This window comes from Penicillium malachiteum (genome assembly GCF_028827825.1).
Source record: "Penicillium malachiteum strain IBT 17515 chromosome Unknown utg000002l:1.0-8849297.0:1.0-8852440.0, whole genome shotgun sequence".
In the NCBI taxonomy this organism is placed as follows: Eukaryota; Fungi; Ascomycota; class Eurotiomycetes; order Eurotiales; family Aspergillaceae; genus Penicillium; species Penicillium malachiteum.
Window position 1 is genome coordinate 5421419 of NW_026643095.1, and position 26580 is coordinate 5447998.

Sequence of the window (26580 nt, forward strand, 5' to 3'; positions counted from 1 at the left end):
CGTATACTTCCCTAGGGCGACGATCTCGATAACCCCGTGTCTATCGGAGTAATTTAAATATGGTATGGTATTGTCACATTGCCAGGATCGACCTGATACAACACGATCATTTCAGGGGAACTAACCAATCACGATGCTTCAAGACCCGCCCCCAGCCCCCAGTAATACCACATCGAACATTCCCAAGTGGGCTTTTTATCATGCTCGAATTTCCCCCCCCTTTCCTTTTTTCTTTTTTCTCCTCGGTCTCTCATGCTCCAAGTAGACCCTATAACGCTTGTTCATCATGGCTAAAACATTCAAGGGCAGCCATGCAGCAGGCATCTTTGCAGACATGTCAGTTGATGGTCCCCAGATTGGTACTCTGGTGGCCATCGTTGATAGAGCGAAGAATTTGCCTAATCGGAGCAAAATGAGCAAACAAAATCCATATTGCGCAGCAAGACTGGGTAAGGAAGCAAAGAAAACACCAACAGATTTACGTGGTGGACAAACACCCAGATGGTACGTGGACAAAGTGAGAGTAACCCGCTACAACAAACCACAGAAGACTAACAGATCACAACAGGGATCACGAACTTCGATTCACAGTGCACGAATCTCCCGATTACTACAAACTCAAGGTGTCAGTCTTCAATGACGACAAAAAGACTGACCTGATTGGAGAGACTTGGATTGATTTGACCAACCTGATCATCCCAGGAGGTAGTCAGGACGACCACTGGCACCCATTGCAGTCAAAGGGCAAATATTCCGGCGAGGTTCGAATTGAGATGACGTATTACGATACTCGACAACAAGATGAGGCAGTTATTGGGAAACGAAGAGAAGCGGCAGACAGAGTCCATGGTAAACCAATAACACCAACTGCCAGCACATCGAGCTCTGGTCTGTCAGGTCCCAGGCAATTGAATGCCGTCAAGCGACGGCCCTTGCCAGCCAGTCTACCAACAGCACCTCCTCAGCACATCCTCCCAGAGCAACCACAAGTTTCTGCTCCATTACATCACCCAACACCTTCACGATCCATCCGCGATCAGGTTCAAAACATGCCTGTGATGACAATGCCTGTGGCGCCAGAACCCGTCCAGCCATATCTGCCAAGACACCATTCGGAGCCTACCTATGATCCACACTATAACGTCCAGCCTCAGCCTCAATCTCAACCTCGAGCATATGAAACTCATGAAAGTTATCAACGCGAATATGAACCCCCAGCTCCTGCCCTCCCTCCAGCTGGTTCTATGAGGCGAAACACCCATGAAACAGTAGCCTACGCCAATTATGAGAACCCAGAACCCGCATATGATCCGCGTCCATTGCAGCCACGCAGTCATTCTGATTATGATTATGATCAACCTCATCCACGCGAGTACCGGCCAGCTCCTGCGCCAGCGCCAGTGCCAGCGCCTCATGAGCCTTCTTATGAGATGGAGAGGCGTGGGAGGGCGCCGTACAAGCAAAGCCAACAAGACGAAGAAATCTACAGTCCACTTTCACCCCAATATACAGCACCTCCGATGTCTTTCGGGCCGGTGTCAACATTTACTCCACGTCAATCGGCGTATATGGATGAACCAGCACCCCTGGCTTTCTCACGTCCAAGCTCCTCCTCGGGGCCAGCGGACGAACCTCGTTACCAACCCCATGACATGAGAGCTTTACAAACAATGCATCATGATCCCCGTGACGTCTATCATCCAGAATACGCCACAATGCAGCCGCGCGTGGAAGATGAAGACGAAGATGGCCCTCCTCCTCCGCCCCCTGCTCATCGATCTCAAATGGCACAACCCCGGATGGAGCCCAGGGGAGAACCCAGGATGGACTCTCGGATGGAGCCTAGGAGGGAGTCTAGAGTAGACCCTCGGATGGTACAGCCCACCCAACCTCCTCCACCGCCAGTCAAAGAGCTACCATCACCGTATCAGCCCTATTCTCCCGGTCACAGCAATGTCTCCTCCATGCCCACTAGTCTCGTTCCCGGGTATGAACCTGAGGAGTTGCCCAACTTCAATGACCGAAATGGCCGGAGACGGAGTGCTCATTTTGATGATGAGATGATGCTTTCCCAGGCGCCGGGACCTGGAGCTCTCGTGCCTGTATCCAAGTCGGCGCAACCACCACCAGCGACTTACGAACCTTCCGTATATTCTATGCGTACATCACCACGCCCTATCGATGAAAGGCCAACTTCCAGTCGCGGACCATCAGCCAGTCCCGACAATCGCATGATAGTACGGAAATCGGTTAGTCCTCGACCTTCAATATCGAGTGGTCGTGAGCGCGGATCTTCAATCCCATTTTCGCCTGACTCCTACAACTCGTTCAATCCTCATGCTTCGCGCTCAGCCACAAACAGAGATCCTACACCTGCATACGACTCACCAGGCCAGGCCAGGGATGCTGCAATCCGTGCAGAGATTGAGCCCAGCCGAGACTTGGCGCCTATTATTGGTGATGATGGTCGTGAGATCGATCCTTCAGATCATCTTCCCACAGACACATGGGCACCTGAACCCGAACGAAAGAACCGCAGCAAACCAGAGGTGATTATTCGCTTCAAGCATAACCCTCGGCCCACTTCCCGAGGCAATGATGCATCTTCTCGCAGTTCTGGTCCACCGCGTGTAGGCTTCAGAACAGAAACGACTAGCTCGTACAGCTCAGACCGAAAGAGGTTACCACCAAGCTATGGCCAACCTAGTCCGGACCCTGGCACCCCGCCGCGCGGTTATGATAGCTATGGTGGTTACACACAGCCTCGGGGTTACAATACACCAACGTCAACCGATCGTCCTCGCTCTTCTCGTGGCTCTGTTTCACCGTCTCCTGGCTCTCGCTCCCCGTTGTATGACTATAACCCAAGTCCACCGATTCCGTCCAAGGTCCCTATCTCACAGGCCTCTCCAAGTTATCCTGTTGTGGCTGCTAATCCTAGCACCGGAAATCCTGGTATGGATGCGTTGAGTCGGGAGCTCAAGACCATCGACATCGGCTCTGCTAGCTGCAGCCCAAGTCGTGCTGTTCGGAGATATGTTCCTCCCCGTTCATCAGCAAGTATGGGATATGCGAGCTGAAAGATTGCAAATTGATGATTCTATGTACACATATGTGTTTTCCATCTGGGGTGGTGTTGTCGGTCACCTTTATTCTTATAACCCGGGCTTTATGGACATGATTTAACATGCATTTTGGTTTACAATTGGATATCCGGCATGGCGGCGTTTTGATTTTATTTCTTCTAGATGTCTCATCTTTTCACTTCCCTTTTGCACTTCTATCATGTGGTTTACATAAGAATTTCCATTGGTTTTAACATTGAAAGAATGATACCTGACTCTGATTTGAGATTGAATAACTTCCAAGGTTCTTTACTACTGCCGACCGCATCTCCGTCGGCCTTAGTGGGTACACTCCTGCCGAGGTACAGTGATAATACGGAGTATACGCAACTAGTTTGCGGCTAGAAGCAGGGATTTCATTTGTGGCGTAGATAGTCTTCTTAGCAGGTGATATAGCAGACTGTGTAGTACGTAAGGAAAACTGAATGCACCAATCTTGATCGATCTTGTCAACTAATTAAGCGGCGGTCTTCTCCGATTAATGCTAAGCAATATTCATTTCCGGGGCTAATGACCAATCCCGCAATATATCCATATCGCTTATCACCCCCGCCTTTTAATGAAAAAACCTCCATCCCGCAAATACAGAAGTACATAATTCTGTCTGTACCCCTCGATTCCGAGTCTCTTACCCCTCAGCATTACTCACACCTTGAAAGCTCTAAATTACAAGCGACCAAGATGTCCGGCCTCACAGAAGCCCAAGTAGCTTCCTTCCACGAGAACGGCTACTTAGTTCTCCCTGAGTACCTCAGCTCCACGGAAGTCACCTCCCTCCTCACAGAGACAAACACTCTGTTAAACGACTTCGATCTGGACACGCACCCATTGACCCAATTTACAACTGGCGACGACGACACAACCGATCATGTGGGCGACGACTACTTCCTAAGCTCCGGCGACAAGATCCGATTCTTCTTCGAGCCCAATGCGTTCACCCAAGAACCCGATCCCTTGACCGGTCGTGCGGCTCTACTGAAGCCAAAGAACCTCGCTGTTAACAAGATCGGTCACTCATTGCACAGCCTTTCCGAGCCCTTCAAGGCCGTCTCGCTGAATGAGCGCAATGCCGCTGTTGCACGCTCATTGGGTTTCGTCGATCCTCGCGTTCTGCAGAGTATGCTTATCTGTAAACAGCCCTCAATTGGTGGTGCTGTGCCCTCCCACCAGGATTCTGAGTTCTTGTATACCGACCCGCCTTCTGCTGTTGGTTGGTGGTATGCGCTTCAGGATGCGGGACCTGGAAACGGGACGTTGGGAATGATTAAGGGATCGCATAAGGGAGCGAAGGGCGGTCACATTAAGAGACGGTTTGTGAGGAAGAGTGGAGGTGTGCCTGGAACAGAGTTTATTGAGAATCAGGGACCCAGCTTGCCCAAGGGTATGGATGAGGAGAAGGTTTCTGACCCGACTGAGGAGGACCTGGAGATTTTGAATGTTGAGGCGGGTTCGTTGGTGCTTATTCATGGAAACGTCTTGCATAAGAGTGAGAAGAACACTAGCGAGCGTAGTCGCTATGCTTATACCTTCCATGTTATTGAGGGCGCAGATGGGTGGAAGTATGATGAGCGGAATTGGTTGCAGCCTCCTAAGGAGGGTTTCTCAAAGCTGTTTCAATGATTGCTGATCAACTTGAAGTTGACCTCGAATGTATATACTTGCGAGCTTACTAGTGCGAATTGAGGGTATCTTCCACTAGTATGAATAGGACAAAATGCACAAAGCCTGGTCCGAGTCTCTACTATTACTTGATAGGTTTGGATACTACTTCATGCTACCAGTAAAAAAAAAAGATACAAGAAAAATACTATCAGAAGGGAGTATTTGCATTCTGTACATCAATTGTTGTTACATCAAAAATTTAACGCCGTCCCGTAAGGTTAAAATGTATTTTAGTTCTCCAGCGAACGTATTAATGCCAAATAGAGATAAACGAATGGATTTAGTGCTGGCTCCACTCGATTGTGTTCAGGTCAATACCCTCCTGCACAAGCTCCCAGAGCGGGCTGAGCTCACGCAAGAAGTCTACACGCTCCTGGACAGCCTTGATAACGTAGTCAATCTCAGAGTCAGAGGTAAAACGACCAATACCGAATCGAATACTGCTGTGGGCACTCTCATCACTGCTACCCAGGGCGCGCAGAACGTAGCTGGGCTCCAAAGAGGCTGAAGTACAGGCACTACCGGAAGACAGGGCAATGTCCTTCAGGGCCATCAGCAGGGACTCACCCTCCACGTAGGCAAATGAGATGTTCACGCAGCCAGGGTAGTGGTGCTCATGGTCACCGTTGAGGGTGGTGTGTTCCATGGACAGCAAGGCGGTGCTCAGACGCTTTGAGAGGCGCTCCACGTGCTTTGTGTCATACTAAAACAAGAATGTTAGCTTCCAGCTCACGATGTCTGCGAATAACACTTAGATTGTTTCTTACCTCCATATCTTGAAGAGCAAGGCGACAGGCCTCACCAAATCCAACAGCCAGATGAGGAGCCAAGGTACCGCTGCGCAGACCACGCTCCTGACCTCCACCGGTGATGAGGGGATCGAGACGAACACGAGGGCGACGACGCACGTAGCAAGCTCCAACACCCTTGGGGCCGTAAATCTTGTGGCTGGAAAGGGACATCAAATCAATGTTGAGCTTGTTCACATCAAGAGGAATCTTGCCGACAGCCTGAGCACCATCGGTGTGGAAGAAGACCTTCTTAGATCGACAGAGACGGCCGATCTCCTCCAAGGGCTGAATCACACCAATCTCGTTGTTGACAGCCATGACACTGACAATGGCGGTCTCGGGACGCATAGCAGCCTCCAGATCTTCCATACGAATGAGACCGTTGTTCTGGACTGGCAGGTAGGTGACCTCAAAGCCTTCATCCTGCAAGTGACGGCAGCTGTCAAGGACACACTTGTGCTCAGTCTGAGTAGTGATGATGTGGTTCTTCTTTCCGGAACGTCCAAAGAAACGGGCCACACCTTTCAAACTCATGTTGTTACTCTCTGTGGCACCGCTGGTAAAAATGATCTCCTTGGGGTCGGCACCGATCAGCTTGGCGATATGTTCACGGGCCTCTTCGACAGCCTTCTCCGATTCCCAACCGTAGGCGTGTGTTCGCGAGTGGGGGTTTCCGTAGATTCCGGTAAGGTATGGCAGCATAGCATCGAGAACGCGGGGATCAAGGGGGGTGGTAGCTTGCATATCGAGGTAAATAGGGCGGGTTCCCTGGTCCATAACAGTCGCCTGCTTGAGAACAGCAGCGGCGGGACTCATGGCAGCGTCGGCAGAGGCAGGAGTGCCAGGCAATTTAACAGCACCAGGGGCAACTCCAGCCTTCTTCATAAACGACTTTTGTTCCTCCTTGATGGCGGTTTCGACGTTGACTTGAGCATGGTCGGCCTTGGTCTCGGTGACATAAGAACGAACGCCGCGGGCACCGGCGAAAGGAACACGGCGAGGAACAGCCCAAGCACCTTGGGATGATAGGCGCCTGGCGCAGGCGCGAGAGGCCTGTCTCCAAGCGGCGGGAGTAGTAGCAGGCATTATGGCGATGATGGAAAAAAGACCATCCAATGTGAAGTGGGAAGTAAGGACGTTCGCCGTTGACATTCCCGTTATCTCGGGAAATTCCCTATTGAGGTCATCTCGGACCCCAGGTTTCTCCGTGATGTCCGTGATGCCTGAGGCATACTAAATTCCGATTATTCTCACTTTGAACTACATGTAGATTTCTTAGAATAGGCTATTGATCTTGATTAATAATTAAATAATTGAATTGAAAAATGAAAAGTAAGAGAAAAGATCTCGAGTCACTTCTTCTCTTTCATGATTTCCCGTGCCTCTTTTTGGTCATATCATTCACCGAGGAAGCACTTGAGCTTACTACAGAGCCTTCTGACAAATCTCACCCAGGAACCCCGGATCGATCTAGTGTATACGATCACAGCCACCTAAACCCTCTCAGCCACAATTTATACCGTGTTTCAGGCAATACTCATAGGGCTGGCGAAAGAACGGTGATCATCCTGTGGAACTAAGGACCATAGTTCCACCAGCGTCAGTACCCGAGTCCAGAATTCTGGAGCCTTGCGACGCCTACTCTAATAAGATTCGATAGTAATAATTCTGATAGGTAGCAATAAAACCGGCTCCTGAGCCAAGCCTAAGTGGCCCCATATATAGGTCCAAATCCGGGTTTGAATGACTGAATTTAGTATGGTGACATAGGGTAGAAGTCAGGTACAGCCACAATCTCTCCGCGTGTAGGTGTGAGAAGTCTTATGTCATAGGTGAAGAACGGAAAAGGAACCACCCCGCCTTGGTCTTTCTCTTCTTCTGTAACTCTTTCCTTCCCAATTTCATATTTCTACTCTCACTCACGCCTGAAAAAGTTGCCCGAGATGAGTTTTAAGGGGTTCTCCAAAAGCATCGCCCGTGCGCCACAGCAGTTCAAGCTCAAATTCAATATTGGTGAACACACCAAAGATGCTGTGTATACCGACTCCGAGCGTCGGTTCCAGGAGCTTGAGAAGGAGACAAAGAAACTCCATGATGAGTCTAAGAAATACTTTGAAGCCATTAATGGTGAGTGAGGTTCTTTCCGAGCTACCCGGCCGACCGGAGTGGTCTCCTATTCTCGAACAAATACTGACTCGGCTTTTTGTTGCCAGGCATGCTAAGTCACCAGATCGAATTCTCCAAAGGAATCGCCGAAGTCTACAAACCCATCTCTGGCCGTGCCTCCGATCCTAACTCATTTGAGGACGAGGGCAATACTGCAGGTATCCAAGCATGTGAGGAGTACGAGGCGATCGTGCGGGATCTGCAGGAAGCCCTCGTGCCCGAGTTGGAGATGATCGAGAGCCGAGTCATCAGCCCTGCCGACCAGCTGCTGGAGGTCATCAAGGTCATCCGCAAGGTCGCTGTCAAGCGTGATCATAAGAAGCTGGATTACGATCGCCACCGCGCAACGCTCAAGAAGCTGGAGGATAAAAAGGACAAATCCCTCAAGGATGAGAAGGCCCTATACAAGGCGGAAAACGATGTTGAGCAGGCGACGCTGGACTACAATCATTACAACGACCTGCTGAAGGATGAATTACCGAAGCTTTTCCAACTCGAGGCAGAATTTATTCGCCCGCTGTTTCAATCCTTCTACTACATGCAGCTGAATGTCTTCTACACCCTCCACGACAAGATGCAGGGCATGCATATCAGCTACTTCAACCTCGACATGGATGTGGAGGAGGCTTTTGAACAAAAGCGTGGCGATGTGCAAGAACGGGCCGAAGCTCTTACGATCGTGCATTATAAGACCCAGGGTGCCCGCCGCTCTAACTCCACCCGACTAAACCCCAAGCTGGCTGAAACCAAGGGATCTATCAACCGTGGGCGATCCTCCTCCAACGTCGACGAACACCCTCCACCACCATACTCAGCTGGTGCCACTCCTAGTCCTACAGGCAGCTTCTCCTCAGCTGCTAAGAGCAAGCCCGCTCCACCACCCCCGAGGGCAAAGCCTTCTCACCTTAGCAAGCAGGTGGAAACCGTCACCGCCTTGTATGATTACGAAGCCCAGGCTCATGGAGACCTCGGATTCTCAGCCGGTGATGTGATTGAAATTACCCACCGAACTGATAACACCAATGAATGGTGGACTGGCAAGACCGGTGGCCGGGAGGGCCAATTTCCTGGTAAGTTCCCACTTAAGCATCCATTCTTTATCATTTTACTAACTCTTGACCAATAGCCAACTATGTGCAACTGAATTAGCATTGATTTATTGTTATTCATGAGCTCCGTTTTGTCTTCTTTCCATGCTCTGGCGTATTCGGCCTTACACATAGAGCGTTTGTGCAAATAACCTTCGTTTCTGAACCACTCGCTAACTTCAGCTATGGAATTGTAATATTTTGGTGGTATAAATGCTACTCATACTATGAAACTATTCATGGTCTTGTGATCTTTCAAATTTGCTAAAAGTCGGTGGCTTTTGGCCCCTACACTAGCGGGGATAGCACATAGCACTACAGTTTAGCGTATCTGATCAAGCCTATCATTGATCTTATACTAAGCCACAATCTAGGTGGAAGATCGCTGTTTGAAACTTTCCCTATAGAGTAAATGATATCACTTCAAGCGGAAACGCGCGCAACTAACGATGATCAGACCAAGGCTTAGAAGAACAATCATAGTGAGGGGCATCAGATGGACTCGTGGAATTTTCTGTACATTTTATAAAAATCCATTCTTCTCAACCCAAGATTTGTTATTGTAAACTGTAATCAATAGAATACTCCAGTTCTTACTCCTCCGCAAGCAAGACGCAATCACAATGGCCCCCGACACCACAAAACTTCCAGGACTATTTGAAACAATCAAGAAGGAATTTCCCAGCTCCATAAGTGAGCATGGCTGGTACATACTAAGCGTGAGTTCTTCATTCATGGATTGGAAGTACCCAAATTTCTAATCCATGCCAGGCCTCTGCCCTGATTACGGCCTCAAATCCAACAAATATCACACATCTCTACGACTTCCTAATTTCCCAACCAGAATGGTCAACATCCGATCAAAGAAGAGTTCTAAGTCGTCGTCTCCGAGAGCAAATGCTCAAGCAATGGATTATAATCGGCATTCCAAAAGTCATTACTGCCGTTTTGACTCTCGCTCAAATTGAGATATCAGAAGATGCAGACCCATCCTTCACCAGGTAAGTATCTTAATTCTCTAAACTGGAGTCTTCAGCATAATCAAAGACTAATCTTTAATAGAGAAGGAGTCACCGTATCACCCGAGATAAACGCCCGAGGCCGAGAACTCTGTTACAAGCTCTATGGAGAAGATGGATACAATAACATCATGGCAAGCTGCGGTAGTTTCAGTGCAGACTTTACTTGGGCATCTGATAGTATCATCTATGGGATGTTCTTATCTGATGAGAGTGTCATCAATCATCAGGAGACCTCGCTGATGACGATCCCGTTTATGGCTTGTATGGGACTCCAGGGTACTTCGAAACGACACTTGATTGGTTTAAGGAACCATGGTATTAGTGATGATGATCTGACTAAAGTCATCCTGTCGGGTAAGAGGATTGCTGATTGGGCTGGACAGGATACTAGTGATTGGGTTACGATCGCGGATCTGTAAATGGCTTGTCTGACGAGAGCACCGTGATGGTGCAAGGTATAGGAGTTGATACTCTAGTGTTGACCTGGAGCGATTATAACTCCTTTTTAATATGTTTTACTAAATATATTACATATGTGCTCTCCCGCTATTTACTTCCAATACTTTACCAACCTTCGAAGTAAAAATTCATTATATTCATTCATAGTAGAAATGATGACGCTGAGTCTATCTAAGCTCAAACCTTGAGAGCTTGTTTCGTCGTCCTAACTGACAGCTCTATAGATTTTCCAGAACCCGTGCGTCTGTTCGAAGAAAACTCAATCTTATTGCGCACCAGGATTCCATTCTCAGGCTGCTCAACCTGAGACACATAACTTTCTCGGTTTCCTTCTCCATTTGGCGACCATACCAGCGCCAGAGCCCTCTTCTCAGGAGTAAAGAGTTCATGAAAAGAGTTCTGCTTGACCACAAGTCTTGGATTCGGACTTGGGATCCTCACGAACGATCCAACCTCTTGACTAGGGATTATGGGTGGGTCGGAGATTAAACCTCCATCTAAACGTTCTGGGTCCTCGTTCCTGAGTCCTAATTTCTTGAGAATATGAGAGAACAATGGTGCGGATGATGGAAGACTGGCACAGATAATTCCCATTGCTGCTTCCACGACTGTAAAAGTGACAGTGTTGATATTAACCCACTGTACTAAGTTAGATTCTGTGTTCATCATGGCCTGAAGAGAAAGATTACATACCGTCCCATCTTCAGTATTATTTGTCGTGAAGATCATTCCAATTCTCACAGCACCGCAGGCGATAGCGAGAGCACCAAGGAAGAAAACACCAGAAATTGCAAATTTCTGTGATCGTGGCATGATGAGGTTCCAAATTATGGGTACTGGAAGCAACAGGATAACCACATCTGATGCTGTACTCAGAATCTGAAGCAAGCCCAGATATTCACGCATGTTCAACAAACACTTTCCGCTCGGCGACGCATATCCGTAATAAGCAACATAACGTGTCCAGTAGTAGTCGACCGGCGAGCACTGAAGAACGGTGAGGAGTAGAGAGGCGATTCCCAGCGCAAGTGCGTAGAGTACGTTAACCCATAAGGCAACATGAAACCAGCGTTGCTGGACGAAGAGTAGACGTCGATATAAGAAAAGGATGGAAAGTTTGATGTAGGTCACTCCGGGTGCCCAAAGAAGAGCAACGATCCAATAATTCTATATCAATATTTGTTAGATGTTTTTTCACAGGTCAGAACAGTGAAGATATATGGATCCTGTATACTGTCTTACATGGTAGATATTTTGAAGCCCATGAGGTGAGTTAGTGTCCTCCGAGAGAACTCGAACCTGATGGAGACCAGCTCCATTATTCAAGACCAGAACAGAGGCGATGAACTCTGCATATAAAATGAGCTGACGAGAGTGTTAGCTTTCCATATATCTAGAACTCTCAACACTTTAATGTTGCTAGACACACATACCAAGGCGACAAGAATGAAAGCATCGTCGACTCCCCATCCTCTCCTGTATGTACGCTGAGCATAGAGTCGAGAAATGACTGCAACAGTAGCCACAAATGTCGTTATAGCAATAGCTGCGTATTGTTGTGGCCTGCGGTCCTCATCCCAATGATTCATCTGCTCTTTGTACTCCTGGCTTCCCTCTTTGGGCACATATTGATCTGTATATGCCATATCTTTCTGCCAGCCAGACCTCTCGAAATCCTAAACCAACCACCGTAACCAATGCATCCGTGAAGTAATTGGACTGCCAATTACTTCAACAATCGAATATTGAAGAGGTATAGGGAGAATATGGGGAAAGGGAGAAGTATTCATGCGGTGTAAGGGGACAACAAAGTGCATTGACCACATCAGGCAATTTTCAGGCAAAATCATCGTTTACCTCGTATGAATCCTGTTTGACTTTGGCCCCCGCCCTCCCCCCCCGCATCGAAGAGAAGGCCCGTAGAATATTCCTTTCATCTAGAAATCCACAGTGAGAACACCTAGTATATCCACATTAGGATATAATAAGAGGATGGCCCCCAAATTTACGTCATCTGACATCCATGTCAACCCGATATCTGGATCTTGAATCTACTAGTAGAGCCTGACACCTGTCAAAGAAAATATTCCGCTGTCTTTATGGAGATCCCCGTCACTTACAATATTTGCTTTTTTTCAGGGGTTTTCTGTGTCACTTAACTGTCACTAGTTCAATGACTCGATAATTACTATAGAAGTGAGGCTCCATATGACCAGTTCCAAGGATCCGGCCAAATTAACTTCAGCCTCTAGAGCTAGTTCTTTAACGCTATACGAGAATAAAATTGGCATTGATTAACATGGAAATACGAGGGATAGATTCTACCTGCACTAGGTATGTACGGCTTTCAAGGCTCTCAACAAATTTTAGTTCTTTTTTTTGTCACTTTCTTTGGATGGAAACTCCCAACGCTCTAAGATCTTCATTCACTGATACCTTTTCAGGAATCAGCCCTACAGCTCAGCGTGGCTTGCAAACTTAAAATCATGAATCATATCATTTCTATCATGCTGTTCTATATCCATATGCCATGCAACAATTCATCAAACATCTAATCAAAGATACAAGCCTTCATCGAGTTAGGCTGAATATACTCCGACGCATTACGGAAGCTTGTGAATCCCCAGCGGATCTGACCAGCCATGGCAATCTCCACATCCAGATCCTTAGCAAAAGCCCAGGCCAAACCACTGTCACGCTGGAAAGCACGACCAACCAGGATCAAATCGAGGCCCTCCTCGTTCAGGATCTTCTCAGCGAGAGTTCCGTTGTTGATGGTACCCACAGCGGAAACCAGCATCTTATCACCAACGGCCTTCTTCACAGCGGTAGCGAAGGGGGTCTGGAATGCAACACCACCAGCCACCTTCTGAGCGACGTGCACACCACCGGTGCTGATATCAATCAGATCGATAGCACCCTGCTCAGTAAGAGCCTTAGCAAACTCAACTGTGTCCTCCAGCTTCCAGCCCTTCTCCTCGGGCATGCTAGTCTCCAGCCAGTCGGTAGCAGAGACGCGCAGGAAGACGGGGATATTATCACCGACGGTCTCACGGGTCAACTGAGCAATCTCCAGAGAGAGACGAATGCGGTTCTCGAAGCTACCACCGTACTGATCTGTACGCTGGTTAGATGAGGGGCTCAGGAAAGAAGACAGCAAGTATCCGTGGGCATTGTGGATCTCAATGAAATCAATACCAGCGGCGAGAGCACGCTTAACGGAGGCAACCCAGAGATCCTTAACTTCCTGGATATCCTCCAGAGTCATGGCCTTGGGGACAATGTCACCATCAGCGAAGGGAATAGCACTAGGACCCTTGACGTTATCGGTCCAGCCACCAACGGCGTTGGTAGCAGTCACACCGCCGAGCCAGGGAGGAACAGTTGAGGCCTTGCGACCAGCGTGACCCAACTGGATACCAATCTTCTGGCCCTGGCTGTGAGCGAACTCGACAACATCTTTCAGGCCCTTGATCTGAGAGTCCTTCCACAGACCCACACAACCGGGAGTGATGCGGCCCTCGGGAGCAACGCCAGTGGCTTCAATGATGATCATACCGGGACCACGCATGGCGATACCACCATAGTGAGCCATGTGCCAGGCAGTCATGTGGCCATCTTCGGCACTGTATTGACACATTGGGGCAACCTGTGATGTTCATAAGTAAATTTGACGCGACACCATCCACAGAGAAACTTGAACTTACACCCAGACGGTTTTGGAAAGTCATTCCTCGAATGGTCAGAGGCTGGAAAAGCTTAGGAATGGCCTTTCCGCTAGTCTGAGGGTTACGAGCAGTACCAGCAGGGGGATCCTGAGCTGGTGTGTAGTAGGAGATGCCCTCAGCGGGCTTGGTAGGGACATCAGGCCAAGTCATGGTGAATGTTATATAAAATGACAAAAAAAAGCAAATTTTTATGATTAATGGAAGAATCGATAGGAGAAATGAAGTTCTATTTAAGTTTCCAGAGATTTGGAGATCTATTCTCTATGCTCCCAGATGTATACTAGTCTCCGCTAGTGATTTCTAATCTGTTTAAGAAAAAAAAACTTTTCGGTTAAAGAACAATGAATCCACTTCAACTTGTCCCCGCAATTAATTGACGCAAGAATTGATTTCTAAGATATTAAGAATGGGGTAAGAACATTTGAATGGAAGGTCGAAGTGAGAGAATTTGTGCTCTAATAGGATATTTTTAACCTAACATGTGGTTTATTCAAGGGGCTTATGCATTGAAATTATCATTTTTTAAAGTTGTCCCTGCAGACAATCCTGATCTGATATTGGAGTAATGCAGGATGTGGCGTGGCAAATGTCTCCGAGGCTGTGCACTTTTCGGTGCAATCCCTTACCGACAACCATTTGAATGGTCAACATCCACATTATAGACCCACATAGAATTGCATGCTGAATAAAGGAAGACTCCGGAATCTATATTCCTCTGAGTAATAAAGCAGGACTCCGGAATCTATATTCCTATATTGACCGCCAGTTGGATTTGTGGTGCCAGTGCTTTAAGACAACTTCCAAGGTTATGTGAGATCAGAGAGGGCCTAAGACATGTGTCCGCCTGAACTACATAATGTACTACTACTAGTAGTACTTGGTTGATACAGCAGTAGTATATTACTAGTAGACAATAGTGTGGATACAGGAGTGATATCGACAGAGGATAGATTCGTATCAAGAAGGGGGGGGGGGCGCTGGGAAATTATAGATAAGAACAGGCAACCAAAGGGCAGGTAGTGATTGATCTCATAAGTGTGTAGTTCAGACCGCCACTGACCACAAATGTTTGCCTAGATACCTTTCTGCCAGGTTATCTAAAGCCTCTTCCCTTCACGCTTCCCTTAACATGGAGTTCCCAAAGTGTAGTTCTCCCACACTGAGTAGTGTGCGTGGGGAACTTCGTTAATCATGCACATGTGAGCTTCATATTGACTCAGAAGCAGTAACAGGCTACCAGCACAGTGTAGCCTCACCAGAGTCCTAACAAAGCTGAATTGCCTCTCGGGTAGATGCGCCACAACCACTGGCAACAATCACCGAAATGGGTAGCCTTCAGTGATGTGTGGGTGTTGCGATGCTCTTCAAGTTGCACTCTTCCCAGTCTAGTCCAGAAGAACTGCTTCCAGATGTCATTATCGCCGTCCTGCTAGTGGGCAGATAAATAAATACCTAATACAATATGGGGAGAGGCTATGATGTCATTAATGGGAATCCATGTGTAGTAAGTAAGCCCTTGAAGGAGGGTGCTGCAGCCCTGGAGGGGTTTAACCTCTGACATTCCCCTAACTTGAAATAACCTATATGAATTCTGCTTCAGAATTATACATTCTGGGATATATCAAGCAGTTATACCAAGTGGAGGTAGTGTCTCAGGGCCTCCCTTTCTTACTACTCTGCTCTCTGAAACTATGACTCCAATGCACAGTGTGCTCTCTTTGGGGCAAAAGCCTCCTGGGTCTTCCTCATATGCGTCAATTTACATGGATAGACCACACAGAGAAGATCCATTAGAGGGTAGAGGGTGCTTAATTAATTCAAATGTTTGAGTTTATCATGGGAACCCTGGATGATTCGCATTTAGTTACTTCTATAAGTAACACAATCTTTGTCTTCAATGTAATAAAAGTTTCTTTCACTAAAGTAAGTCACAGATTGGCCTAGGATATCTAGTAGACAGACTTATGAGTGAGGTTGTACAGCAGGCAGACAGCGAATTTGTATGACACTGACAGCTGAAAATCATCTATTTGCCAGCATCATTGTTGGATAATATCAGCAGCAAAAGACTGGTTATCTATCTGATTTCAATTAAATGCGCCTGTAATATACCCCGGTATGGACCACTTCTCTTTCACGAGGGGCTAGTATGACGACTTCAATGACATCAGAGGCGATCAAGAAGCAGAATGACTATATTGGTATTCACCGGCCTATCGTTATTGGAATTGGCTTATCCCTGGGGTTTACGGCAACAACTCTTATTATACTACGTTTGTACGCATATTTCGTGATTGTCCACAAGGGTGGACGTCCCCTTATCGCAGCCTGTATTTCCCGGGTATGTTTTCCAAGGATTTTATCCCCCAGCAGTGCCATTTTGGACCAGGTTCATATTTAAATAATCCTTGGAAATTGAATCTAATGAAAAACAGTCTACAGGAACTGCCAGCACGATCATATACATCCACAGCACCTACTTCCCAAGGGTATTCCTCTCGCTTACATTGTCGAAAATTACTGCCGCTACAGGCGCAATCTCAATTGGATTTTCAAAAATTGGGATAACTCTCTTCATTATTGAAATTCAAGGCAGATCATATAGGATTGGAAAATGGTTCTTAATATCTGCTCTAGCTCTGAATGTGAGTCACTCATGACATTTACAACGTTTGAATAACTTCAACTCATCAGAATTTAGTTACTGTCATACATAACCATGGTCCAATTCCTATTCTTGCAATGCGGCCCATCTTTAGATCTCCCACATGGTCTTTGCAAAGGATATTGGAAAGCCGACTTTTGGTTCGTCTGGACTGGATGTATGAATCCATCTTTCTGAGTCTCCGCTCAGGCATTGCCTAGAGATGGAATCTAACTAAAGAAAAGCCGATAGATTAGAGCGCCGCAACCGATATCATACTAGCGCTTTATCCTTCCATAATAATCTGGAAGCTACAGATGCGCCGAAAAATCAAAATTCTAACCTCATGCTTAATGGGAATTGGGATAATTGGCGCGGGTTGTGGAATAGGGGAAAGCGCTTGAAGCTGGACAGCTTCATGGAACAAGTAAGTCACCTAGAAGGTAACGATGGAAACAGAGATGACATTATGCCAGTTTACATGTACTCTTTAAATCGAATCATCCCATTGGTGATATTCAACACCACGGAAATATGGCTGGTTCAAATTGCTTCAGCTGCTGCTCCACTTTGGCCTTTAGTTTCTCATATCACAGAGAAATGGAAATCCCGGGCCTCTGATACTTCTATGACGCTGCCGGATTGTCCCATCCATGGGGGTTTAAGTCACAGATCAACCACTGGTAATTCAAGCAATGTTCGAGAAATCGGTGCCTCTTTCCCATCTCAACAAAACTTTGACCAGCATGATCAATTGGCTTCTGAAAGTGTCTTGATGTATAGCTCTTTGAGTATTCACTGCGAGGAAGTTTGATTTATTCTTTACTAGATAATTGGACACATAGAGAAACTTGAATATCTTCAAATGTTCCATTGCCACTTGATTATGATGCCAGTGGATAGAAGGGCAACTTCAATCTTGGAAGGACGAGCTACTATTTTAACTTGTCTACTGTAATTCTCTTCTCAATTTCAAGCTACTGCTACGATGTAGTAACTTCAAGTTCTTTGAGAACACACTCAGAGGTGATATCTACATGTGAAACACTGGAAGAAGGATCAACCTCAAACTGATTGAAGAAGAAAATGATTTCAGGGCATTGAATCTTCGTTGGTGAAGATGATCTCGATACTAGTAACTGTCGATAATGTAATGTAATGTACATGGATGGTATTGTCCACCGTGCCCTCCTACCCCCAAAGCCTGCGCCATAAGATGTTCATCCCGCAATGTGAAACCCCTGATAAATGCGTAGAGACATGAAAAGAAAGGAATTAATGGCAATACCAACGAAGGCAAAAGAGACCAGGGTAGAATGATATGGAACGCCTTTGTGCCTTCATGTAGGCTCATGCAAGAATGTGAGTCGGGAATCAAAGCAAATAAAAGATGCAGAAGGGAGTAAAGAAAAAAGAAGACCTCAACGCCACCCCATCATCTCTCCCAATATAGACAGTGTCCCGATGTTAGGACCAGTCCCACGGGGAAATGAGCACCTTGTTATTTTCGCCTGAGAATTTTTCAAAGGCATGGTATGTCATGAGACAACCGAAAATTGGGAGATTAGATCACAGAAAGTGAAAGGAAGAAGTGAAATAAGCCGCAGAAGAGGAGTAACGAGGTTCCGGTATGAAGCATGATGCCGTATGGCTCCCAAGATGTGAAGACAATCCATGTCTTGGCAAATTAAGAAGTATCGTGGCGGAAGGTACAGTTCTCGCCTTTTCTACACTTTCCTTCAGCCCAGAACTTACAGGGAACCAAACCGTATTTGTACTGTTTTATGTTAGCATACTGCAATTGGGAGTAATATTCCGGGTTATAACTCACAGGCTTAGGGTCATTAGACTTGGTGCGTTTCTGGCGACTCCAGCTACTGTCATACAGCCCATCTCCTTGATCACTATCACGCACACGTTTGCGCTCAGGGTCTTCGTAGCTGTTGCCGTTCCCTGGCTGCATCTGAGGTTGACTAGTAGGATACTGGTTTTGCCCAGGATACTGGTTCTGCCCACCGAATTGCGCGAACATGTTACTCAAGTTGGGGGCCATTGCGGGCTGTGTCTGCTGCGCCGGGGGAAAGGTGCCTGGCTGCAATTGTTTCATCACATTCAGAATGCTTTGGAAATCAACTACCGGAGCCTGTGGCTGGGACGCCGGAGCCTGGGGAGCTTGGACAGGCTGTTGCTGGCTGAACATGCTGACGGTACGCTCAAGATCAGACATCGGAGCCGGCGGGGGAGGTTGTTGAGCTACTTGAGGCGGAGGTGTGGATTGTTGCTGAGCTCCAGGATTCATCATCTGGAACAGAGTAGCAAAGTCGACAAAACCACCTGCGGGTTGGTTACCTTGGAGCTGCGGCTGGGGCTGGAGAGGAGTGGGTGCAGGCTTGGGGTTCATAGATTCAAAGTAACGATCATGTCGGGCCTGTGGTTTAATGTTCAGTACTTGACAAACAATATCAGAAGAAGAATGTTAGGTAAGAGTTCACATACCTTAATGTGATCGGGCAAATCTCCAAAGGAAATGATATCGGGGACAACCTCATCCGGATTAGGAGCTGGGGGCTCCTTCGGGGTTGAAGGCACATCGGCCGGAGAGGTATAGAAAACCATGAGAGTAGTGGATTCCCGATGATCTTGAGCTTCCCTTTCTGGGCTATCAGGCTTCTGGTTACCACCTCGTTTAATGAAGTTGTTGTTCTTCATCTCGTCGGAATCAATCCGGATTTCTAAGTCAATTATGGTTAGCCATGTCTTGGCATCAACACGGTGCAGGAAAGTGCGACCTACCAGATAAATCACGATACTCCCCGTGGCTCGTCTCCCGAACTCCACCGAGATCTTCTTCCTCCAATTCTTCCAAGTCCTTGTGGAGTTTAAGCACGCTACCCTCGCCTTTGACATCTCCGACGCCGCGCATAGAGCCATCGCCAGGACCAAGCTCTTCATCCGGATCGTGAGTGAACAAGCGAACCTCAGTGAGAGAGTCATCAGGCTTCCAGCTAACACGGAGTTTACGTCTTTCTTCTTTCCGAAGTCGCTTTTTCCGTTCCTCCTCGGTCTCAGGTGGTATGTCTTCTGCGGGCTTCGCGACAACGGTTTCCTTGGGCTTACTGAGGTCAGCCATGATATCCCCAAAAGAGAATGCAGGTTTCGGAGGGGGGGCCTGCTGGTTTCTCCTTCTTCTCTGCGGTGGTTCTGTTGACGAAATCAGCACGGTTGATTTTGGAGCACTGGAATAAAAATGGAAATGGAACATACGGTTTCGCTGCTGCTGCCGCCGCCGCCGCAGCTCTTTCAGCATTGGTAGTGCCTGGTCGTTTTGAAGCAGAACTGAGTGCACCAAATAGACTTGAGGGTTTGGGTGGAACAATATTGGGCTTTGGACGAGCCACAACTGTGGCAGTTGGCTTAAGATTCTGAGACCCTTCGACAACTCTTTTTGTCATACCATTACCTGCCATGACGGGCTTGATATTCTCTTTTGGATTTGATGTCACAACCATGCGTTTTGTGACTGGGTGAGAATTACTTTCTGCCTCACGTGGCCGCTTAGAGCCAGCAATCTCAGCAGATGGAGAGTCTCCAGAGCTCTTGACTACTGGTGAATCCTCCTTGGTTGCCTTGGAGGCGTCTTGCTTTCGCTTTGTGGAGGCAACAGCATTTTCTAAGATTTTCTGCCCAGCTTCCTTGGTGGCTGGCCCGCCTTTCTTGATGAGACGAGGCAGTAGTTTAGCAAGGTTAGTCTTCGCAAGAATCTCCTCGTCTACTGTCACGAATCGAGACAAGAGCTGTTTTACAAGTCAGAGAAGCAATATCCAACTACAAGGGAAATGTTTGCTTACCTTCAGCATATTTTTGGTCAGTGCACCATCATAATCTGCAGCCTGGAATCGATCTGCCAGAAATGAATAGATCGCGGCAAGTGCCATAGGATGTTCTCCACATCTGTCCAAAAAAAAGACGTTAGCAAATATTGTTATTAATGTGTCCAAGTATAAGATTCAGAAATGCCTTGGATTAAAGCTGCGCGTCTGATGAATCCTGCGTGTTAGGCAGACAAGTTGGCTTTCCAAATTCAATCAAACAAGCAGCATATTTCCAAATTTTAGCGACAAGCTTTTAAGAGAACCCATATTCTAGGGATCTTCGATCTGTGTGTTTGATATTATTCATCCTTATAGACCCAGCACAAACATCACAAGATGTATTGTCATTGGAAGAAATGGGAACCAACCCTTATTCTAGCCAGATCAACGATAAAATAAATGCCAACACGTAAATGAAGAAGAAAGGAAGAATCTACATGGGGAATGCTCTTGGTTCCTTTTGCACAAATCTGGCCGTGGCAGCCATGTGCCGGGAAGGGGAGGGGAATTCGGGCAATAGGGGGATTCATACTTCTCAACAATCATGGGATGACCCATTTCCATGGCGGTGGTCATAATCTTATTCATCGTCTGGCGTTGTAAAATCACAACGTCCTTCCACTTGGCGGCCAGCTCATTGTTACCCTTATTCTCTGCCGTCTTCATATCCTGAACTCGGTCCTTCCATTCATCGCGGAGGGTTTTAATGATATCCTTAAAGCTCATGAGGCCGCTCTTGATTTTCTCCGCAGAGACTCTCTTATTACGAGGTGACCACACAGCTTGTAGGGTGTCGTACCCGGCAGCTTCAACAGGCTCTTTAGGGCGAGTTGCGGGAATCGGAGAGGGTTCGGGTGCGGTTTCAATCTCCAGATCGGAGTCATCTGAGGTTTCGGGTTCCGACTCGTCCTTGGTCTTCTTTTGTGTCTTAATCTTTTTTCCAGGTTGCTTCTTAATGGTCTTGCCGGGTTGAATCAAGACTTGTGGAATAGGAAGACCTGTTTCTTTCGACACGACGAACCCAGTCTGCTGTGCAGCAGGATTAGAGCCAATACCGAGCTGGGGTTGAACGGAAATGTTGTTTTGATAATAATCAAACATCGCGCCTCCAGTTCGATCAAAGCCAGGTTGACCTGTGTAAAGGAAATTATTGGCGAGTGAAGACTGCTGAATAGATTGTGGAGTCGGGTTTAAAAACTGCGGATCGATGGTTTGGTGGTTTCCAGTTTCAGAGAAGTCGGTTGTAAGATCGATGGGATTATCCAGCATCTCAGCAGCAAAGCCTGGTGGAATATTAAATTGACCCTGAGTCGTGGAAGTTTGAGGTTGAGGGTGGTAGTAGTTCGGCGGGAAGGAGTAGGCGGGGAAGGCAGAACTTTCAGAAGCCTGGAGTTGACGCGAGTCAAACCTCACTTGACCCTGATGATATTGTTGAAGTGGCTGCGCTGTCTGATATGAAGGGGGAGGCACGTAACCACGTGCAGGTGAGTGCAACGGGTTTGGCTGCCATGACGAGGGAATTGAGTAAATTTCCATATTCGAGTCGTTCGGGGGAGGCATCTGGGTTCGCTGTTGATGAAATTGGGGGTTCTGCTGTGTTTGCAACACAGGATGGTCCCACCCGATTCCCAATGGCTGTTGTGAGGCCTGATCCTGTGACTGAGAGCTGGAATACATATTGTCCATATTGTTCCAAAACTGAGGCGAGGACCCTTGAGGAGCTCCTGTCTGCGGCAGACCCGACATGCGGTTCCGTGCTGAGGATTGCTCCATGGTTCCAATCGCCGCAGTTGAAAAGGAAAGTTTCTCACTTCAGTACACTTTTTACTGTTATTCAGAGCTTCTGAAAGTTGCTCTGTAGATTTCCTTTATGTCACGTGTTGTGGATTCCACTGGGGGAACCTACCGCCTGCCTGTCTCGGGTATCGTCCGGAAAATGGTTTGACCGTGGGGGAAGTGGGGTCAGGATCGAAAATCTGAGGGGTTTGATTGGTGGGGAGTGAAAGTCGGCGGCAACAAGTTGGGAAACGCGATGATGACTGAGAAGAACGACGAATTATCAGGATGAGACCAAACCACCTTAGCTTAAAAAGTTATATCACAGTGGTATGGCAACTAAGACCTGGTGGGCTGATGGTTATAGCCACGGGTACAGAGAGTACTTTTTCGTACCTTTTTTTTCCCTTCTTTTTTTAACAAAAAAGCAAAGTGAAATTTCCCGGCTTAAGTGTTTAGATGGCGTTGGTGCCTTAGGCTTTTTAAGGCAACTTGTCACTGCCGGAATCCTGGGACGTTGGCGTCGCGGTTCCCTGGCCTTTTTTCTGCACCTTTTAAATGATCTCACAATGGCTGATACAACCCGTAGAGAAGAACAAATAGGTATTGACAAGACGCCTAGATCTTCCAGGATCTTTTATGAATGTCTTGTGTGCTGTCCTAATAGTTGTCTCTCCTCCACTGATTGTAGTTCGGACACTGGTTCCAACTGCAGAGCTTGCACTCCTTGGTCCTTTTTTTAAGTTTGTCTTCCTTCGAAGCAAGATGCTCTGAATCAGAGAATAGGTAGGCTTCTATACCAAGAGCCACTCTAGCATAATAGCCATTCGCTTTACGAAACAAAAGGGAAAGGGAAAGGGGAGTTGGGGGTGATGTGGATGGATGGCAAGGGTACGGAGTAGTGGAAGGGGAGAACAAATTGCTCAGGAGGGCAGGTAATCTTAGTGACCATACCAGAACATAATTAAGCTATTTTATTGGATCATATGGAAGTCTAGTACAGTTTCATTGTATTTTTACTGTAAGTTACATGGAGCTCCCGTGTGAAACGTAGTTTGTTTCGTTTGCTTGGTTTGCTTGGTTTGTGATTACCTCATCGCTGTGTCGGGCCACGCTGCTTAACGGGGAAAGCGGGATATCAACAACTGGAAAGTCCAGCTCTTGAACCTTTACAATCCTGACTTGATTTGAATACTGTCTTACTTGGAATTCTTATTTCTCCGGCTGTAAATCAATCACCGCCGTTCTGAGTGTCTGCTTGAATCCTATGGTGCCTGGTCCACAATGGCGCATCCAATGTCCCTCCGAGACCGCCAGGTCGGTATGTCATCCTTAATATATCCAATAGTCTCCTCGAATCTACTAGCTCTTGAATCGCTAACGAGCTGCGCAAGCCTCTATTCAAAAACTTTTGAACTTGAATCATGATCCCCGCCCCGCTGAGGACTCCAATGACCCGTCTAGCCATGGCGGCCTCGTCTCGCAATCTACTCCGATATTGAATGAAGATGGCGATCCAATCTGGAAAGTCCTGGTCTTCGATGCGATGGGTCGTGATGTGATTAGCAGTGTCTTGCGAGTAAACGACCTCCGAACATGGGGAATCACTATTCACCTGTACGCTTCCCATGATAAAGAACCCCCTCGGAATGCTGGAGAGCCCTCAGCACTAACATGGTCATAGGAACATCAACTCCCAGCGATACCCCATTCCTGACGTCCCTGTTGTCTACCTCGTTGAGCCAAATGAGACGAACATTCAAGCGATCACGCGCGACCTCTCTCATGGCCTATACTCCCCCGCCCATGTCAACTTCTTATCCTCCGTACCCCGACCTCTCCTCGAGGATTTTGCTTCTCAAATAGCTACCTCTGGCGCTTCAGAACATATTGCGCAGGTTTTTGATCAATATCTCAACTTCATCGTGGCTGAACCTGATCTATTCAGTCTGGGCTTGGGGAACAACGCATACTACAAGATCAACAGCGGAAAGACGACTGATGAGGATCTGGATGCGATTGTGGACAAGGTAGTCAGCGGCCTTTTTAGTGTCAGCGTCACAATGGGTATGTTATAATTTCTACAAATATCTATGTATACTAACCAAATAGGTTCGATTCCTGTCATTCGATGCCCCAAAGGCGGTGCAGCGGAATTGATCGCGACAAAGCTCGACCGGAAATTACGTGACCACATCCTCAATTCGAAAGACAACCTCTTCTCAGGTAACCAGCGAGCCTTGCCAGGAGTACCTTCTTCCCGTCCAGTGTTGATCATCATGGATCGAAACGTCGATTTGGTACCTATGCTTTCGCATTCGTGGACATACCAGTCTCTGGTGCAAGATGTGCTACAGATGCGCTTGAACCGGATCACCTTGGATGCCGATGAGCAGGACTCTGGCAAGAGTGGAAACAAATCGTACGACTTGAACAGCACCGATTTCTTCTGGCAACGGAATGCTGGCGCGCCATTTCCTCAGGTTGCTGAAGACATCGATGCTGAGTTGACCCGGTACAAGGAAGATGCGAATGATATCACGAAGAAAACTGGTGCTTCTTCTATTGAAGACCTTCAAAACGATACAAGTGCTTCTGCACAACACCTCAAAGCAGCGATAACATTGCTTCCAGAATTGCGCGAACGCAAAGCTGTCCTCGATATGCACATGAACATTGCCACTGCCTTGTTGAAAGGCATCAAGGACCGACAGCTTGATAACTTTTTCGAATTAGAGGAAAATATCACCAAGCAGTCTAAAGCTCAGCTTCTGGAATTAATTAATGATCCAGCTAAGGGCAGTCAGCCGACGGACAAGCTCCGCATTTTTATCATCTGGTTCCTCAGCACCGAGTCAGAACTGAGCCGTACAGAGATGACACAATTTGAAGAAGCTCTGACAAAGGCCGGTGTCTCCGACATCAGTCCTCTCTCTTACGTTCGACAAGTCCGTGAAATCACCCGCATGACCATGATGACGACCGCTGCTCCTGAGCAACAATCCTCCGACCTTTTCCGTGGCTTTTCATCGCTCTCCAACCGCCTTACAGACCGTATCACCTCCGGTGCCCTCGGCGCCAACTTTGACTCTCTCATTTCTGGGGTTAAGAACTTCCTCCCTGCCAATAAAGATCTCACCGTAACCAAGATTACTGAGTCTATTATGGATCCAGCTGCTGCATCCAGCTCTGCTATTGCTAAGACAGAGAACTACCTGTACTTTGACCCACGTAGTGCCAATGCCCGTGGCGCCATGCCCCCAGCCTCCGCCTCACGAAACCAACAAATGCCTGGCTCAATGGGTGCGCCTGGCCCCGGCACTAGCGCCACATTTGGTCAGCGGCGTCAGGCCTTCAATGAGGCTATTGTGTTCACTGTTGGTGGTGGCAGCATGGATGAATACGGTAACCTGCAGGACTGGGTGAAACGAACGAGTGGCCAGCCAGGTGCTGACGGTGCCCCTTCAACCAACCGTGCACCTGTACCCCGACGCAGAGTCGTTTACGGAAGTACGGACTTGATGAATGCAAGCGAATTCTTGACAGATTCCTTGATGCCGTTGGGACAGGAAAGTTAAACACGCTAGTTGCTTTATGATGGAATTTTTTTGGTTTTATAACACGGGAACATGGAGGTTTGTAAAACATACTTATAATTCAAGACTTCCCTGTGCTCGCCTGAGCGCATGAGTATCCCACTGTCATTGAGCGTTGGTTCAAAATTGATCAAGTCATTCTACCTACTTTCAAAAAATGTAAAGCCATACTCCAGTGCGAATTAAACTAATTGAATTTGTATAATCTATCTCCAGCGCTATGGGCGATTTGTATCTCCATTCAGGGGAATTGTTATTACTTCCAGATGTCTTGGCCATGCTCCACCTCTTAACGAGAGGCATTTGAGACTGTCTTATCAACCCGAACACATTCTACCTATTAATAAGTGCCATGTGAACTCACGGATACTGGTATGACACAATGTGGGGCTCGGATAGGTACTAATCAAGTAGTCATAACAGGAAACCCCTATGCATACTATGTGGCGGTGTTGGTATGGTTATGACAAGCTGACATTTGCCCAGGTGGACCTGCAATCTAGACAACGCCCAGTCTTATTTGTGATTATAATCTGGACCAGGAATTTATGTTCCTTACTAGCTTATTGTGATCTCGACCGGCAGACTGCAAGATTGATTGGTCATTATGAAGCAGGCCCCAAACCATGAAATCGGCGACGTCAGTGGACA

At 47.4% G+C, this 26580-nt stretch overlaps 10 protein-coding genes across 10 annotated transcripts; 6 read left to right on the forward strand and 4 right to left on the reverse strand.

Annotated features, from left to right (window-relative positions):
* Positions 1 to 286: 286 nt before the first annotated feature.
* On the forward strand, positions 287 to 3080 carry N7483_004999 (uncharacterized protein; the record flags this gene model as incomplete). The annotated part of the gene is made up of 2 exons (XM_057088436.1): positions 287 to 504; positions 569 to 3080. 2 exons carry the CDS (start codon positions 287 to 289, stop codon positions 3078 to 3080), a joined length of 2730 nt encoding a protein of 909 aa, XP_056948265.1.
* Positions 3081 to 3806: 726 nt separating this feature from the next.
* N7483_005000 (phytanoyl-CoA dioxygenase family protein) lies at positions 3807 to 4745 on the forward strand (the record flags this gene model as incomplete). Its single annotated transcript, XM_057088437.1, has 1 exon — positions 3807 to 4745. The coding sequence occupies one exon, from the start codon at positions 3807 to 3809 to the stop codon at positions 4743 to 4745; it is 939 nt and encodes a 312-aa protein (XP_056948266.1).
* Positions 4746 to 5067: 322 nt separating this feature from the next.
* Positions 5068 to 6664, reverse strand: N7483_005001 (IscS subfamily cysteine desulfurase; the record flags this gene model as incomplete). The annotated part of the gene is made up of 2 exons (XM_057088438.1): positions 5068 to 5490; positions 5555 to 6664. 2 exons carry the CDS (start codon positions 6662 to 6664, stop codon positions 5068 to 5070), a joined length of 1533 nt encoding a protein of 510 aa, XP_056948267.1.
* An 857-nt stretch (positions 6665 to 7521) lies between these two features.
* N7483_005002 (amphiphysin) lies at positions 7522 to 8893 on the forward strand (the record flags this gene model as incomplete). Its single annotated transcript, XM_057088439.1, has 3 exons — positions 7522 to 7705; positions 7792 to 8814; positions 8871 to 8893. The coding sequence occupies 3 exons, from the start codon at positions 7522 to 7524 to the stop codon at positions 8891 to 8893; spliced, it is 1230 nt and encodes a 409-aa protein (XP_056948268.1).
* Positions 8894 to 9455: 562 nt separating this feature from the next.
* On the forward strand, positions 9456 to 10273 carry N7483_005003 (uncharacterized protein; the record flags this gene model as incomplete). The annotated part of the gene is made up of 3 exons (XM_057088440.1): positions 9456 to 9551; positions 9604 to 9833; positions 9895 to 10273. The coding sequence occupies 3 exons, from the start codon at positions 9456 to 9458 to the stop codon at positions 10271 to 10273; spliced, it is 705 nt and encodes a 234-aa protein (XP_056948269.1).
* Positions 10274 to 10490: 217 nt separating this feature from the next.
* Positions 10491 to 11959, reverse strand: N7483_005004 (uncharacterized protein; the record flags this gene model as incomplete). Its single annotated transcript, XM_057088441.1, has 4 exons — positions 10491 to 10952; positions 11007 to 11480; positions 11556 to 11678; positions 11747 to 11959. The coding sequence occupies 4 exons, from the start codon at positions 11957 to 11959 to the stop codon at positions 10491 to 10493; spliced, it is 1272 nt and encodes a 423-aa protein (XP_056948270.1).
* Positions 11960 to 12864: 905 nt separating this feature from the next.
* On the reverse strand, positions 12865 to 14191 carry N7483_005005 (NADH:flavin oxidoreductase/NADH oxidase; the record flags this gene model as incomplete). Its single annotated transcript, XM_057088442.1, has 2 exons — positions 12865 to 13962; positions 14021 to 14191. The coding sequence occupies 2 exons, from the start codon at positions 14189 to 14191 to the stop codon at positions 12865 to 12867; spliced, it is 1269 nt and encodes a 422-aa protein (XP_056948271.1).
* Positions 14192 to 16202: 2011 nt separating this feature from the next.
* On the forward strand, positions 16203 to 16869 carry N7483_005006 (uncharacterized protein; the record flags this gene model as incomplete). Its single annotated transcript, XM_057088443.1, has 2 exons — positions 16203 to 16382; positions 16801 to 16869. The coding sequence occupies 2 exons, from the start codon at positions 16203 to 16205 to the stop codon at positions 16867 to 16869; spliced, it is 249 nt and encodes an 82-aa protein (XP_056948272.1).
* A 1503-nt stretch (positions 16870 to 18372) lies between these two features.
* Positions 18373 to 22330, reverse strand: N7483_005007 (uncharacterized protein; the record flags this gene model as incomplete). The annotated part of the gene is made up of 7 exons (XM_057088444.1): positions 18373 to 18462; positions 18517 to 19113; positions 19182 to 19417; positions 19479 to 19886; positions 20140 to 20479; positions 20534 to 20636; positions 21090 to 22330. The coding sequence occupies 7 exons, from the start codon at positions 22328 to 22330 to the stop codon at positions 18373 to 18375; spliced, it is 3015 nt and encodes a 1004-aa protein (XP_056948273.1).
* Positions 22331 to 23617: 1287 nt separating this feature from the next.
* On the forward strand, positions 23618 to 25911 carry sly1 (syntaxin-binding protein; the record flags this gene model as incomplete). Its single annotated transcript, XM_057088445.1, has 4 exons — positions 23618 to 23654; positions 23728 to 23950; positions 24018 to 24400; positions 24446 to 25911. The coding sequence occupies 4 exons, from the start codon at positions 23618 to 23620 to the stop codon at positions 25909 to 25911; spliced, it is 2109 nt and encodes a 702-aa protein (XP_056948274.1).
* Between the last annotated feature and the right edge of the window lie 669 nt (positions 25912 to 26580).